This window comes from Epinephelus lanceolatus, chromosome 22 (genome assembly GCF_041903045.1).
Source record: "Epinephelus lanceolatus isolate andai-2023 chromosome 22, ASM4190304v1, whole genome shotgun sequence".
In the NCBI taxonomy this organism is placed as follows: Eukaryota; Metazoa; Chordata; class Actinopteri; order Perciformes; family Serranidae; genus Epinephelus; species Epinephelus lanceolatus.
The window spans coordinates 29,978,200-29,994,886 of record NC_135755.1 but is presented as its reverse complement, the minus strand read 5'-3'; the positions used below and the strand labels follow the sequence as shown (position 1 = coordinate 29,994,886).

Sequence of the window (16,687 nt, the reverse complement as noted above, 5' to 3'; positions counted from 1 at the left end):
AGCGGAGGAATCAAATCTATACGAATAGGACAGCAGAGGTTTGCCTTGTTGCTTAGATACGAACGCGGAGGGTGGCGCGTTCAGGAGTCCCTCTCTTGAATGAAACTGGCTTTCTGATCGCGGACATTGTGGTTCTACTTATTAAGTGTCATCGAGGAATGACCTTCCTCCTACTTGAGCCGTAATGTCGCCGGTTTCCTTGACGCTGTTGAAGAAGCACTGGATCTGAAAACAGCGCCATTTCTGTCGGCGTCCATGATACGCGATGCTACCGCAGCGGATTCCAGAGCTCGAGCTCGGAACGGCAGCGGGAGAGAAATAGCCGCTCCCCTTTCGCTGCTCCTCTTTACTTCAGCCCACGGCAGGTAGGTAAACCAACGAACCGGCTCACGGTCCTCTTGTCTCACTGTGGTGTTTTTGTCTCCATTTCGTGTTTAGTCAGTTTACTCTTTGGCTGTGTGACGATATGGCGTACATTTTGAAGGGAAAACGTCTGACAGTCCTCTGGTAGCCTACCGGGCAGCTGCTCCTCCTCCCCCTCGGTCACAACAACAAGCGTACGTGAAAGCTAACGCTAGCTAACGTTTGTTTCAGTTTGAACCGGACATTTCTGCAATACTGTATTGACTTTTGGCCATTTTGTGTGTTTCGTTTCCGACTGAGAGTTTAGACTTGGCCTAACGTTAGCGTGTCGAGAGCTAACTATTAAATGGAGAACCGTCAGGGCTCTAATGTCACAGTAAAGCGGCAGCCTCCGTTCACCTGCCCGACATAACGCTATCAAACTAACGTTAGTCCTCGCGGGGACGGGCAAACATTGTAGTTACCGTTAAATTAATTAGACAGCAATGTAACTTAGCCGGATACATGTTGGGTCTACGCAAATAATATTAACCTGCCTAGTGACAGAGGACTAGCAGCTCTCGCCAGCTAACTTGGCTAACTTAGCTCATTAGCTAACGTTAAAGGTCGGTGGTCCAGCTAACCTTGCCATTTGACTTGCACAGTGACGCTAGCTAACCGATGTTAATGCCACAAGCCAGCACATCGACAGTGGTCATTCAGCCGTCACAAAATCACAGATTCTGTGCCATATGTTTATACCAGCATCATTAGTAACGTTAACGTTATTCGATCTTATGTAGTCTGTCATTCCCGGCTGTTATGTAGTTGCATTGCCGCACTCGTTAGCCCAGCAATGTAAGTTGACGTTAATGTCACTAAACCAAACATGTTTGCTCAACCTTACAATACACCTTAAGTAAAGTAGGTTGTTCGCTAGTTAATACTGCTCAAGTGGTATTAGTATGTTCCTTCCCATGTCAGAGAAGCTGCCCTAAGTAATGGATTGTAGGATAAAGTTGGTATGTGGGCAGTGCAGTCAGGAGCTAGCTGCCGGGGCTAATGTGCATACAAGAAACAGCTGGGTTGTCGACACTTGTCAGCCATATTTAGCATTTATCGATGTGGCTAGCTAACCGTTCAGCTGCTGTCCATCTGTATTGTTTCACTGACAACGTTATTCTACGAAAGAGTGATGGCTACTTAAGTAGTATGGTTGCATAAGCTACTGCAAAACCTATATTGCCCTTTAGCCGCCTGCCTCTAATGACTAAGATATAATATGCCACTGTTGAGTGACGACCGGGCCAGCCAATCAAATCGGCGCAGCCTCCATTTGCTCTTCACGTCGGTCCCCTAATCCGCTGCTGCCATATGAAACACATGCACTTGACAGCAAGTGTTGTCCTGCCCGTTGCCCACACAGTTTTACTCAACTGCTGGAGTTAGCGCGTTGTTGTTGTTCTGTCATGGGCACTAATCCCAGACATATTTGGATGTATTACTCACAATTGAAAATATGTAGCTATTGTTTTTTTTGTGATTGTAATGAAGGGAGTGATTGGCAAAGTAGTGCTTCTTGTTTTAGGAGTATTTCAAAGCCTTGCTGTCATCCAGGTGTTTTGAAATGACGTGGTCATAACCACTTCTCCTGTTACTTAGTTCTTGTTTCACATTGCATTTATTTAACAGGAGGGTCATTACACTTGAATATCTGATGTTAGAGATCAATGTACATGAATGTGAGAGGTAGTGAGTGTGTTGTATTTTGAGGAAAATGCACATCACATCGTTAACTTTCACTTTAAAGAGGGCTTACTAACATAATGTATCATGATTGTGACTGTCTGCATTATTTAAGGAGCTCATGCTCTCTTAGGAGCCCATTAGCTTGTTGGTAATCAAGGCTATGAACAGTCAGGCTACACCCTTTGGGAGAAGGAACACAATTTATATGCTGTGGTAGAATAGGCCATAATATTTGTCTTCCTGTTCCTTCCCTCTTATTAAAGAATATCACTTTTTATTCTGAAAACAGTGACCTCATCCCTCCGTTCATTTTTAAAAAATGTAAATAGGTCTTTACTCTTGCTGTTTGGCAGTGGGTGGGATTATGGATAAGTCTGTTGACTATATCTTTGTTTTTTCAAATGCTTACATTGAACATTGAAAATATTTCAGTGAAATGCATGTTTGCTTTTTTTTCAGGTTGTGCCGGTGAAGTAAGACATAGCCCCAAAATGGCCCCCTCCTACTGAGACGCAAACACGTCTTGTGTTTTGCTCAGCAGCTGAGATCTATCAGCAGCATAAGCCATGCCTGACGAGTAAAATTCCCTTTTTGCTCAAAGCAATAAAAAAAAAAAAAAACCCTACATGCCACCCCATGTAGAGACCCTTCAGTGCGTCCTGCTGGAGTGACTGTCCCCTCTTCCCAAGGTTCTGCCTCGTCCTCTCTCAGTACCCTTCTCCACCGACCACCCTACAGTAACTTCCCATCACAATGCTGCTCCATCTGAGAATGGCCAACACCTGAGGTCCCATGCGTCCAGTGAGCACCGATTCAGACGGTCCTGCTCCTCCTGAAAACCTCTCTTGCCCCTTCCCCCTCGTGGGCCCCCTGCCTGCCTCAGAGATGTCCCTGCTCCAGTCGCTGGGTCCAGTACAAAGCTGGCTTGGCCAGGAGCTTGAGAAGTGCGGGATTGATGCCATGATATACACCCGCTACGTCCTCAGCCTTCTCCTGCATGACAGTTACGACTATGACTTGCAGGATCAGGTGGGCTTTCACAACCATAAAAACATTTCTAATAAAGTCAAACAACTTAGAAAATTATTGTTTTTCTTTGTTTGTGTTTTGAATTGTCACATGAGTGGGCAGGGGGCTTTATTCAGAAAGGGAAGTTAGTGTGTGAAATGATTATAATGGCCTCGTTAGAGGAAGACATCAATTTGCCAGGAGAGGTTAACAATGGGGCTTTTCTTTCACATCAGGGCGCTTGTACCACTGACTAATTCCTCCTTTGATTTCTGTCATTTAGCATTACATTTATTTCTATAAATTTTGATGTGTTTTTGTACAAATTGTTATAGTATATAAGCCTGCGTAGAAATGTTAAAACACATTTATTATAGTATTGATGTATACCAAATGTTTAAAAAAAGCACAGAAGGATCCTTTCTTTTTCTGTGTTAAATTGTATTTTGTCCTTTGTGACTGACATTTCTCGGTTTGTGTCTGACAGGAAAATGACATCTTCTTGGGCTGGGAGAAGGGAACTGGGAAGAAATGGGGCAAGGGTAAGAAGAAAGGAGGGACCGACCTGAGTCTTGAGGAAATGAAGAAGCAAGCTGCTGTGCAATGCCTCCGCTCTGCATCTGATGAAGTAAGCATCATCATCATTCAGCCTTACTGTTGAAATCCTGTGATTCTCATGATCACGAGGAGTGGAGTTCATCAAAGTATAGTTAATTTTTCTGTAGTGTAAAATAATCATTCATTTGAATCAGTTTAGCTTTAGATGATTGCAAGCAAGTCTTAACTCATGCATCAAAGCAGGAACTGTTTGACCTGCCTCGTCTTATATGAAACTTTTGAATGAAAAGCATTCTTAATACAGAAGGCATGTCAGGAATTTGTCACAGTAGTATTCCTTGTTGTTTGTTAAGGTGCAGTCATGCAGATATTAATTGCATAAATCACGGTGAATAGACACTGAATAAAGCCATGTCAATGTGGGAAGCTAAAGCATTAAACAAGGAGATTTTCACTGGAAATGCATCGTCACCTCATTTGCCTGGATGGCCCCACCTTTACTTAGTGTTCATTGGAAAGGTTATGTGAGGGTCAGTAGTTTAAAGTTGTTACTTGACATTGAAATAATGTTATCCTCACTTTAAATGCATGACCTTCAAAGGATTCTATTTTGCGTGTATGCATATATCTCAGAAGTGTATTCATTTTATTCCATACATCTGTGTGACTGAAAAAGCTGCAGAGAGATTTCCTGACATTTTTTTCAGTGGCCAGTAGTAAGGGAGGTGTGATTTAGTGAAGAATGACACAACATAAAGCTGGAGGGAGGGTAGGGGGAAGGGTCTGCAAGGCAAGAGGAGGAGTGTTGAGCTCTTCTCTGGGGACTGGATTCTGCAGTCTATTTTTTAACCAGCACACGCTGCACAGGATTGCAGCAGTGAGCAGCGGAGTCGGTCGGCTGTCAGCTGACCGGCATTAGCACAATGATGCAAGAGGAAACACAGGGCAGGAGAAAACTTTGCTTTGCTTTTCATGAGGTGGCATGGTAAGGAATATTATTTTTGGAAGAGTGAGCTGGAAATGAGTGAGCTGAAGTGTCTGGCAGGACTGGTGCTGAGGAGCAGCAATGTTGTTTTTGTTTGAGGCCATTTGCTTTGACAGTGCTTACTTGGTCTAAGCGTGCGTTTGAACATTGTCTCGTTTAGTTCAAACCTCTGTTTGTTTTTTCATACATCATTTTGCTCAATGTGAGAAGCAGTGTGCTAAACAGGATATGTAGTAAATGTTCAGTGTCTCTGAACATAGTGAGGCAATCACTTGGACTGTTGCTTAGCCCTCTTAGTTTTATTTTTTTGAAAGCATTTCTGCACCGTAGCTAAATATAGCACAGTCATGGCCGAGCATGCCTAAGCCCTCACAAGTCAGCTGGCTTGACTTGTGTCAACCCCATGCCTTTCATTTTTCTTTTGGGTCACATTAAGGGTCAGTGTAGCGTTTGCATTCCTATCTAAGGTCTGTCATGTTGTTCTGGAATTTGAAAAAGTTATGGTTCTTTTGTGTTCATATCATGGCTTGTTTTTGTGTCTTTTCTTTGTTTATTACAAATAACAAGACACATTCTGGGGTTGGTGCTCACTTGAAATATATGGGCATGTTTTTGTTAAGTCAGCTGATCTGTACAATACAGTGTATCACTACTATGTAGTATCAGTAATATTCTACAGTGATGTGTTGATGTTCCTCAGTCATTCATGTGATATACTAAGATGTGCCATTTGATTGGATTTTTAGCAAAGTATTCAGACATGTAACATTTTTTTCGCTCACATTGCTGGGCACCCAACTTTTGCCAAATGTGTTTTGTAAATTGGAATATGCTCAGACCACTGCCACCTATTGTTCAAGCTCGAAGTTTTTATTTGTCACATTCTAAAGTATATGAATGCATCGTGTAATGGAACTGATATTGGTCATTCATAATATTTCTTTCTAATTTGTGCAGAACTCTGGAATTGAGAGCCTGGTTGAAGAGCTTTGCTCGAAACTAAAGGACATCCAAAACAAACAGAAAGGTATGGTTGATATCCTTTATTTTCAAATGTAGAACTTTCTGATTGAACAAAAAAGAAAGTTGAATTATAACTGGTCTTTTAAAATGTTCTCTTTTTTTCTTATAGAGGAAAAACAGATTCAAAAGAAATCTGATGGCTCTCAGTCTCCAGAGCGAGCTGAGTCCCCCTCTTCAAAGGACCAGGTGGAAATGTAAGCTACATCGTGGATATTGTGGATCTGTGACTGTGTGTAGTTAGCAAAAGTGCATGCAGAACACACCCACATTCATTTGTTAATTTGAACTTGACTGCTATGAATGCATTTAAATCAAGTTCTCTCTGTGTCTGTTGTGATGGCAGGTATTATGAAGCCTTTCCTCCTTTGTCAGAGAAACCTGTTTGTCTCCAAGAGATCATGACGGTGTGGAACAAGGCTAAGGCCTGTGCATACTCAAGTTCATCATCCTCTGCAGCCCCACAGACCAGCACCGACACCTCTTCCCCAAAAGATTGCAACAGTGAAGGTGAGGCTGCAAAGGAGCGAAACCTCGAAGCATGTGGTACCATCACTACTGTGACCAACGAGAGAAGCCAGCAACGACGGAGCAAGAAGGAGAAAGAAAATCGATACCATGGTGGTGCAGCAGCAGAGGAGAAATCTACCGTCCACTCAAAGAGACAGACTAGACACAGATCGGAGGGCAAATACAGACCCAGATCCTGGTCTTCTGGCTCTAGTGAGGCGGGCTCAAGCTCAAGTGGGAACCAGGGTGACTTGAAATCATCCAGAAGCAAGGCAGTTAGAATAAGGCACAAATCCAGGGAGGCTGCAAAGAATAAGAGAACACGCAACAGCGGGCAGGTGAAGCTGCAGGTGAAGGTAATCGACAAAGAGGAGCGAAGAAACACAGGAGGGAGCAGTAGCAGCACCACTGGAGGCGCTGCCAAACAACCACAGCTTTACAAAAAGGGGAAGAGACCTCTGAAGGAGATTCGTAAAGATCCAGGCTGGAAGGAGGCAAAAGAGTCCGGAGTTGAGGCCCGAAACAAAAAGGAATACATGGAGGAGCCACTTTGGTACACTGAGCCCATCACAGAGTATTTTGTACCATTCAGCAGCAGACAAAGCAAGCTGGAAACAAAATATCGAAACAAGGTAGACTCTCCTGATGGCTTTGCTTTGTCAACCGACATGGAGAGGCTGCCGGAGAGAATCCAGGGAATCTGCATTGCCAATGAGAGCTACCAGAGAGCATACCTAGCAGCAGGCTCGTTTGTGGATGGGCACTTTGTGGAAGGGCCTGGCGAAGCAGAAGATGAAACTGTTGAACTCACTGGGACCTCAAGCTGCCCTCAGCCAGAGGATAGTAGAGATTTAGATGACAAGCATCTGTCTGAATTCACTCACTTCTATGAAGTTGACATTTATCAATCCATATTGGATACTAGTGCCTCAGACTCTATACAAGAGAGTCGGATCTTAAGTATGATTCGACAAAAAAGCAAAGAGCAAAGAGACGTTGAGGCAGAATGTTGTTTAGTGTTAGATGGCCTTGAGCAGCAAGGGAAAAGTGCAATACGGGCAGACTCACAGGAAGCTTCGGGATCTGTTGGATTCTTAATGGAGGATCTTGAAAACATGGCTCAAGTGTGGGGATGTTATTCACCATCTACTTCAGAAGATATAGATGGAGAAAGCTTCGTAGGAGACTCTCCCATCCGGCTCTCCCCCCTTCTTGATAGTGTTTCGTTCACCCTGAGCAAACTATCTGGAAACCTGGAGGAGCCGCCTGTCCCCGAAGCCACCAGTGAACCATCTGGTTTGAACTCATCCTGCTTCTCTCTTTTTGAGCTGCAGTATGACAGCCCCACTTTTCCTTTTCCTCGCGACTCACTCTCTGTTGGTCATGAAAACAACACAGATTCTAGTAGCTGTCTCGACCCACATTCTAATAAACAGTCTCGTTTGCTAATATGGACCAAAAATAGTGCCTTTGACGAAACTGAACACTGTTCTAACCTTTCAACACGAACTTGCAGTCCGTGGTCACATTCAGAAGAGACTCGTTCAGACAACGAGCAAGGAAATGTTCCGACAGAGGATGCTGCTCAAATTGGCAACGAAGAGATTGATTGTATAATCCCTCCTCTCTCTGGTACATATCTGGAGGATGAAATCTTAGATTTTTTGCAAGAAGACTCTGGCCGTAAGTGTGAGGAGGTCAGCGTTAGTACAACATCCAACCAGACCTTCACCAAAAAATCTAAATTGGAGTCCATTTGTGGTATTGCATTGGAAGAAGATGAGAGTAAACAGTACAGCACTGGCATGTTTTCGGACAACACAAACCAACACAGTGATGATTACAGCTCAGGGATAATAAAGGACATTTGGACTGCAATAGGAGATGACAAATCTGTAATGTCAAAGCAAGGAGCAGAAAAACCAAGCGAGGGGCTATTCTCTGATGAGTCAGGCGGTTACTGCTGCAGCTGTCTGGAAGTACAGGCAAAAGGAGTTCCAATTCAGGGACCCCAGAAAAAAGCAGTGCAGCGGTCAGAGTATCACCTTTGGGAAGGCAAGAAAGAAGAACAGGACTTAGCCAAAAACAAACTCTCCAAGGTAGATGGTGCAGGGGATTACATGACTCCGTCCAAGCCCTGGGACTTGAACTCTGACAAGGAGAGTACATCGTTCATCTTAGGAGGGGTGTATGGAGAGTTGAAGACACTAAGTGGTGATAAGAATTGGGCTGTTGTGCCGCCAAGTGACACCCAAGATAGCCTGCTACAGTGCGCTGCTGCAGCTGCATCTGCATCTGCATCTGCTTCCAGCTCAGATATGCTTACCATCACTGGCACAGATGTGTTCATGAACACTGGCAGCTGCTTTGCCCCTGGACACAGGCCCCTGTGGAGGCCTCTTGTGTCCTTTGGGCAGAGTGACCAGGCCATTAGAGGAGGCGGAGACGGATTGAATAAGGGATTTTCTTTCATCTTCCATGAAGATTTGCTCGGATCTTACGGAGGCTTGCATAGTGAGGAGCAAGGTTTAGAATACCCGTTCGCATCCTTCAACCTGAACAATCCCTTCTCTCAAGTCCTCCATGTTGAGTGTTCTTTTGAGCCTGAGGACATGGCTTCGTTTAGTCCAGGGTTCAAGCCCAAATCTATTCTTTGCTCGGACTCTGAGAATGAAGCCTTCCACCCACGAATATATGGCATCAACCGGACGCAGTACAGGGCCATTCGTATTTCCCCCAGGACTCATTTCCGACCAATATCGGCCTCAGAGTTATCTCCTGGTGGAGTGAGTGATTCAGAGGCTGAGACTGACAAAGAGGAGATGAGTTTTCCCGTCCTGGCGCCGGTGGACGTCTTTGATGATCCTCAGGCAGATCTCAAACCTCTGGAGGAGGATGCAGAATGTGAGGGCCCTTATTACGGGAAGTCAGAACTGGAATCTGGTAAATTCTTACCCAGATTAAAGAAGTCTGGCATGGAGAAGAGTGCCCAGACCTCTCTGGATTCACAGGAGGGCTCCAGTACCCTCCTGCCAATTGCTGAGCAAGAGATTTGCTTAGACTGCAAAACGGCAGCAGCTGCATCAACTGCAGGTGGACAGACAGACGTCTCAGTTGGCAAGATTCAAAAGGAGGAATCTTCAGGAGAAAAGCAGTCCTGCTTATCTGCACCAGCAGGTCAGATCCCCAAGTATGGGATTGCTTATGACTTTGTTGGAGATGTGCCAGAGGTGAGGGTTTCTTAAAATTATCTCCTAATATGCATATGTAGTGCTAAAGAATTTGAACAGAAGTGTTGGCCTAAAGACATAGTGTTTCATAATTGGGCGTCAGCTGTAAAAATGGGTTCCACCTGTAATACCTCAGGCAGCGGTTTGCTGAAACAAACTAACCACTTCTCATTTGTCTTGTGTAGTTCCCTCTGTTGAACATAAGTGGACAGGGAGGAACTGGCAACCAGCAAGATGAGTGCTGGTGGCAGAACACACTCTGTTCCCCCCTTTTCCCTGGATCTCAGTGTACAGGTAAACTGGTTTTCAAAAACATACTTTGAATTTTTACCACTTTGTTCACGATACTTTCTGGCAACACATCAAACCAGTGACACTGCTGATTTTTTGTCATTGTTGGATTTAAATCACAGAGATGAAAGACATTTACAAATTTTTGTTTTATGGGTTGAAGTCATAAGGTAACAGAACTTATTGAACTCTTTCCACTGGTCCAGAATGGCAACAAAATGTATTGTACATATATTTGCCAACACAGAGTAGTGGCTGAACAGTGGTCCTAAAATTGACAAATCTTGCTCCATGCATTGATCAATTCATTTAACCCTCTGCAGAAATATTTTTGTAATTTGTACGGGGTGAGAAAAGTCTTAATTTCTTGTAACTTGTCAGCTGAGAGTTATTTAAAGAATCTATCACTTCGATTTCTGTGGTAGCAAGTCTAGACACTGTTTAAAGGGATAGCTTGGATTTTTTGAAATCAGGTTGTATGGGGCACTTATCCATAGTTAGTGTATTACTGGCAGTAGATGGGCAGGAGCGCCGACACAGAAGCAAGGCAGTGTACTGCTGTGGATGGGGGATAACAATGGAAAGCATTTTAGCCACCTGAAAAAAAACTAATAGTTTAATTGTACGTATGTTTTCACGTAGCTGTTGGTCTTCTGCTGCCTCGATCATTAAGTTAGTTTGTGTTATTGTGTAACTTTGGTGAATCCATACTAATTACTTTTAGCCCAAAGTTTTTCTCAGTGGAGTCTGGCTTTGAAGAGAGCGATATTCCTGCTTCACTTCCCTGTCGGAAATTGTTGTCTTACAATAAATTAAAGCATATATTATATATATATATATATATATATATATATATATATATATATATATATATAAAAGCATATATTCTTATTATATAGTGTAAACTGATATTGATTGTTTGAGGTGAGACTTTTTTGGGTTGCTAAAAAATGTTTGCTGCCCCCCCTCAGCTTTAAACTGCTTAGCATCTGTGTCAGACTCCAGCCTGATTTTCAAAACTAGGGGTGTGTTGACTGTTATCTTCTGTATGTAATATGCTGACTATACTGCGCCACTTCAAGAGATCTGAACTATCCTTTTAAAAGGGATTCAAGAGCACAGAGAAAGTAAGCACTGTCTCTGAAACTTATTTAACTATAAATGAAAACTACATTTGAAATCAAGTATGATGGTTGTAGTGGGTAATACAGGGCAGTCCATCTTTTGTGGGAAGAAGGGTTGGGCACAAGATCCACACTCCACTCTCTATAGATGTAACTCAGTGCTACACACGACTGGCCACCAGCTTCTGTTAATGACTATCTGAATCCAGTGAGGGATATTGAGCAAAACATTTACAGTGGCAGTCAAGCTGTAATTCCTAATTGGGCGGCAGAATCTGAGGGGTCAGTTAGAAAATGCAACAGAAGCAGAAGGTAAAGTACAGTGCAGTGAACAGTCAGCAGGATATAACGTGTGCAACAGTCTAACCATTTTGCCTGACTTCTTTCTCCAGGGAGCAGCAACATTTGAATACTCCAGTTTTGCAGAGGACACCTGTCCATAGAGAGGAAACCTTCCTCTCCTTTTGTGACTGGACCTCTACCAGCAAAGATTCAGGGTCATCTCAGAGCTGGAAAACCTAATGTAGGCTAATTTTCTGACACACCCCTCCAAAACTCCCACACATAACCCTGCTGGTTTTCATTTACTAACTTAAAACCTTGTGTAATCAACAATCAGATCAACAAAAAGTGAGAGAAAAAAATATGTTCTGTCTTTGAGTGATGCAATGTGCAGACATGCATTTTAGGCATTTTAGAATTTGTTTCATTTGATTCTTCTGTACACTGGTCCTCATTCAAGTCTCACAGTTAGGTTGTAGGGACAATCTTTTGTTCTATCCTCGTCAGTTTTGTTCCCACCATTTTTGCTTTTGAGCTAGGATACTGGTAGTTGGTGGTATCTGAATGGTTGTGCATGTACGTTCGTCCAGCCAGTCTCACTCCTCTTTTTCTAGTTGAACATAATGTTGTGTGAAATGACTGCAATCGCATCCTCTACTTTCCATCTTGTGTTCAGAAAGACAATATAAGGATGTTGAGATTTTTGAGTTGTGTAAGAATTTGAGAGTTTAATTTAAATAGTTTGTTTGAACGACTTTCTGAATGTGAAGTAGAGAATGTGTGCAGCTTTCTTCTAAATCTCCCTAAATTCCCCATGTGTGAAAAGTTATAAATGAGTCTGATTTTTGAATGGTGATAGTCTTACAAAAGCTAGTAGTAGACATAGTATGGTTTGTGAGGCTAAAATATAAAAAACCTTTAAAAATTAAAAAAACAGGAAATCAAAAAGGAGTTTTGTTGGAAAAAATACTAATAATCTACTTGAAATGCAATGCTGTAAAAGAATTGGGGAGAAAAAAAAGAAAAAAAAGTTTGTGTTTTGGGGTAAAGACCCATCATGAAAAGACATGACTACAGCCATTTCTGCAGACACCTGTGTTCAACTGAATGAAACTTTGTTTTAATTTTTTGTAATTTCTATGGTACAGACTATTGGTGCTATAAATATGTTCAATTTGAAGTTGCAGTTCCATAATATGGCTGTGATAAGTAGACAGCATAGCCTAGCTTTGTTTGTAGTCCAGACAGTCAGACTCCATGAATATCTTTTTGCGAAAATTTGTGAAAAGAAGAAAAGAAAAAAAAAGTTTAGCCTGATGGCGTTTCTTGCTTAATGTGGCTTGGTTTTTATTTTAAGGTAACCTCTTAGTTGTCAGGCCTGTAACAGCTGAAGCAGAAATACTTGCAGGTATTAAATCTCATGTTGCTACACATCTATTCAGTTGCTTGTCCCCAAGCAGAACGGACAAAATCAGCATTGACTGATGGTTCATTGTCCACGCTGCAACTAAACAAACGTATATCAAAATAAGTGGCAGGGGGCGGTGGTCAAACCAAAAACATGACATAATTACACTAAGGTACAAATGCTTTTTTTTCCATATGAGGTGTGTTTTTATTTTTTTTTTTGGTTTACAATATATCTTATTGAAATATTGAGTAATGTCTCACTGTGTGTGCGTGTGTGTGTTGGCAGCAGAACTTGTGAAGGCACTGGTTCAGAATGAGTGTACTAGAACTTTATCTCAGAGAAATGTGAATGTATGCTAAGACATACATTCCCAAAAAATGCAAATGTATTTGTGCGCCCTAAATTTGAAACACACCCTAAACAAATTAGCTATCAAGTCCATGAGGTGTGGTTGGACCGGCCCGTATTGCGGCCTGTCCTTTGAAAATTAAGTCAAAGCATATGCAGATAAATGCATTTTGCATTTCGTAATATCTGCTGTTTTTAATTTTGTTTTTAAAGGAGCAGTGTGTAAGATTTAGGGGGATTTAGTGGAATCTAGCGGTGCAGATTGCAACCAATTAAAATTTCCCCTGGTTAGGATTCCTTCAATGTTCTTTGTTCAGGTTTCTACTTGGAGCCGAATTACCCGCAGACATCTCTTCCTCTCCAAAACAAACAGACCAGGTGATTAAAACTGGTAAAAACACTGAATAAATGAGTTTCACACCACAAATAGTGTTTCTCAGACACTGTTCGGCATGTCAGAGACGGGCTGCTAGCTAGGCACCTGCTTATCTGTGCTCAAGTTCTTCTTTGATTACTTAAGATCCAGACATTCAGGAGGTTTTTTACCGGAGGCAGAATTATCCAAGGAGGTCTCATCGCTCCAGAACACACAGACACAGTGATTTGAATCCGTAAAAACAATTCATGAAGTAGCTCCACGTTAAAAAAATGCAGCCAGTGTTTGGTTTGTCAGTTCCAGGCTACTCTAGAAACATGGCGGTGCAACATGGTGAACACAGTTCTTACGTTCAGATGATTATTCACGAAAGAAAAACATACTTAAATTACATTTCTGCCACTATATCTCCCTAAATCCTACACACTGGATCTTCAATTTAAAATTTTCCGAAAGGGTTACGAGGACAGAAACAGGGTGACTTATCTGTCACATAGCGTAAAACTGAAGCACAGATAACTAAAAACCATCCCTCCATTAATGGGCAATTAAAATGTGTCAGCAGTGTGAGCAGACACTCTGTAATGCACTGTCGCAGGTGAAGGTGTCTCTGTTACAGGCATGGCTTCGGAAATGGCTTCCTCATTTTAAAAATGCAAAGATTGTACATACAGGCCCACGGTTTGTTCAATCCAATGCCACTTCAATTGGAAAAAAAAAAAAGAAAAGAAAAAAAGGACCCCTAAGTAGCTGAATGAAAGGTACTCCAACTTCAGGGTCTTGTCACCTTTCTTTGACAGTCATCAGACACTCAGGAATTTTTTAATATAAGCATACTGCATAATCTACACTCAGACCTGTGACAGTGCATTGATGCATTAATGTAAAACCTTTCTTTGATTGTAGAGCAGAAAATATTGACAGGAGTTCTTTCCAAGCAAACCACAGAAGTGACTGTCATTAACTTAGAGCTATAGTTTTAGGAGGGAAAAAAAAAAGAACTAAGCCATTGTAGATTGCATAAGCAATGTGGAGGGGAATTCAAGAGCCCTGAGTCCTCTATGCAATACCTTGGCGCATGTTAACATTCAAGAATATATGGAGAAAAGTCATTCAGTTAATTTTGCATGTTGATTACTTTTGAGTGAGGGACGCCTGGGAGAAAAAACCCATGGGGTTTCTCTAAAAATGCAGCATGCAAACATCACTCGTTTTATGTTGGATTCAACAAAATATTTTGGTTAAAAAAAAAATACAAGTGAGGTTAAATCAGTGATTGAAAGAATGTTATGACTGTGTGAATCTGTGAGTGAATGAGTGCAAGAAGCAAAGTCAAAAAAAAGCACTTACATGGGAGTTGAAAGGAATACATCACGCCTTTCTCCATTGAATTCTTCCATTTTGGTAGGCCGTGTTAAAGAAAAAACAAACGTATGATGAGAAAATGCATTCAGTGAGGGTATATGCATTTGGAACGACACTGACAGGGGTCGCTGAGTTTCGATTGCACTGTGGTCTGAAGAACATATCCAGCACTGAAAACTTGAGTTTTCCTCGTCTTTTCATTCCCACCTAGACGCTCCTTCACCCTCCCCCCTTCCTCTATGTTCCTCGATCCCATCTGTCCCGAGTAGCTGTGTTGTTCTAATTTCATGTACTCCCTGAGTAAATTATTTTGTTTCATTGTGGATTTTCTTAACATCTAATAAAGGAATAAACCAAACCTCAGCCTATGACTTTCCCTGTGTTTTATTTTGCTTCATACCTTTTCACTTAGGGTATTTGCCCCAGTGGTGACTTCCACAGGAGACAAAAGCAGCTTTACATTTTAGGTCCACGACCTCATGGTGACACTAGAGGGCAGGGTGACAATGCTGTAGGAGGAACAGCCAGCTCATTAACCAAATCACATGTCAGGCTTTAGTTTCATTATCATTTTCTGTTAATATCACAGTAAAAGCTTCAAACATTTTCAGAACCATCCATTAAAAAAATCTCACATTTACGTTGTGAGGGGCCACTTAAAAAACGAGCTATACACTTTTTGGACATGATTGTGTCCATTCGATAGGTTGCAATGAAATAATATTACCATTGCGTGCATTTGGCTACATGTATTTATTTTTTGGCCAAACTTACTAGAAGTTACAGAGAGGTATACGTCTGACATAATTTGATATGTTGTGCTTACACATTGGAAATTAAGTTCAATATTTTGTATAATGTGGCACTAGTGGTGGTAACAAAATAAACCTTTATTGACTTGAATTAAATTTCCTTTGCACTTTTAGTATATTTTTTGGGAAGAAGTGCTGTCCCAAAGTTGACTGTATTATAATCTAAACACATGTAACTACACAAAGATAAGTTTGATTGAATGTGATTAAGTTTCAGTCATGAATGGATTGCTGAATGGGCCTATGTGTCACAGGCTCAGGGGCCCAAAGTTTCAGAGGGCCCCCTGGCACCGCTTGCCAAATTTATCTCAAATAAACATGGACCAACTAAAAAGAGACTCAAAATGACAAAGAAAAAAAGAGATGCAAAGGAGCTGCAAAGAGAATAAATACAAAAAATGGGCAAAACAACCACAAAGACACAAAATGACCAAGTAACTCACAAATCTATCTCAAAGAGGCACAAATTACCTAAAGACACCCAAACGACCACATAAAAGACACAAAACAGCTACAAAGAGGCACAAAATGACCACAGATACCAAATGCCTATAAAGTGACAAAAAAATGACCAGAAAACCCGACTAAAATTATCTCAAAGAGGCACAAATTACTTAATTTAGACACAAAATTACCTCAGACACCTAGACGACTACAAAAAGACACAAAATGGCAATAAAGAGGCACAAGGTGGCTACAAAGTGACAAAAAATGACCAGTAAACCCCACAAAATAACGCCAAAGAGGCACAAATGACCTTAACTAGACATCAAATGACCTCAAAAACAATCAAATGCCCACAAAAAGACTCAAAACTACTGCAAGGAGACACAAAATGATGAAAAGATGCATTATGACTACAAAGAGACACACAAATCACATTAAATCTGCGTGTCTTGCTTCTGTGTAGGAGAGTTGGTGGGGCCCGTTGCATATCTGTGCCCAGGGGCCCCCACTGTCTTATAATCCGCCCATGGTTTCAGTCAACATGGCAATTTTACTGCCCAGTCAAATACCTGTAGGAAGACTATTCCGAATATCAATGCAGAAAACACTATTTTGGCGCCTGAAAATGGAAATAAAATTACAGTATTTTACTTACTACCTTAAAAACAATTGTAACACTTTGTAACAACTATTAATGGTCTAAGAAATGAACTTCAATTTCCAAAACTATAGACCGTGTCTAAATAAACAAACAAAAACGCCTTCATATAATCCTGTAGGTGCTCAGGTCGCTCGGTCGATTATTAATGCCTTCAGTAGCAGACAGGTG

At 41.6% G+C, this 16,687-nt stretch overlaps 1 protein-coding gene across 2 annotated transcripts; it reads left to right on the top strand.

The window, feature by feature from the left end:
- Window positions 1-226: 226 nt before the first annotated feature.
- On the top strand, window positions 227-12,357 carry kiaa0232 (KIAA0232 ortholog). 2 transcript variants are annotated; one of them, XM_033610107.2, is made up of 8 exons: window positions 227-365; window positions 2,551-3,120; window positions 3,587-3,727; window positions 5,600-5,669; window positions 5,775-5,859; window positions 6,009-9,402; window positions 9,588-9,696; window positions 11,210-12,357. In XM_033610107.2, the coding sequence occupies exons 2-8, from the start codon at window positions 2,884-2,886 to the stop codon at window positions 11,224-11,226; spliced, it is 4,053 nt and encodes a 1,350-aa protein (XP_033465998.1). In that variant the 5' UTR covers window positions 227-365; window positions 2,551-2,883; the 3' UTR covers window positions 11,227-12,357. The 2 variants fall into 2 exon arrangements, with proteins under 2 accessions (XP_033465998.1, XP_033465999.1); XM_033610108.2 differs by lacking the exons at window positions 227-365; window positions 2,551-3,120; window positions 3,587-3,727 and adding an exon at window positions 4,515-4,642.
- The last annotated feature ends 4,330 nt before the right edge of the window (window positions 12,358-16,687 follow it).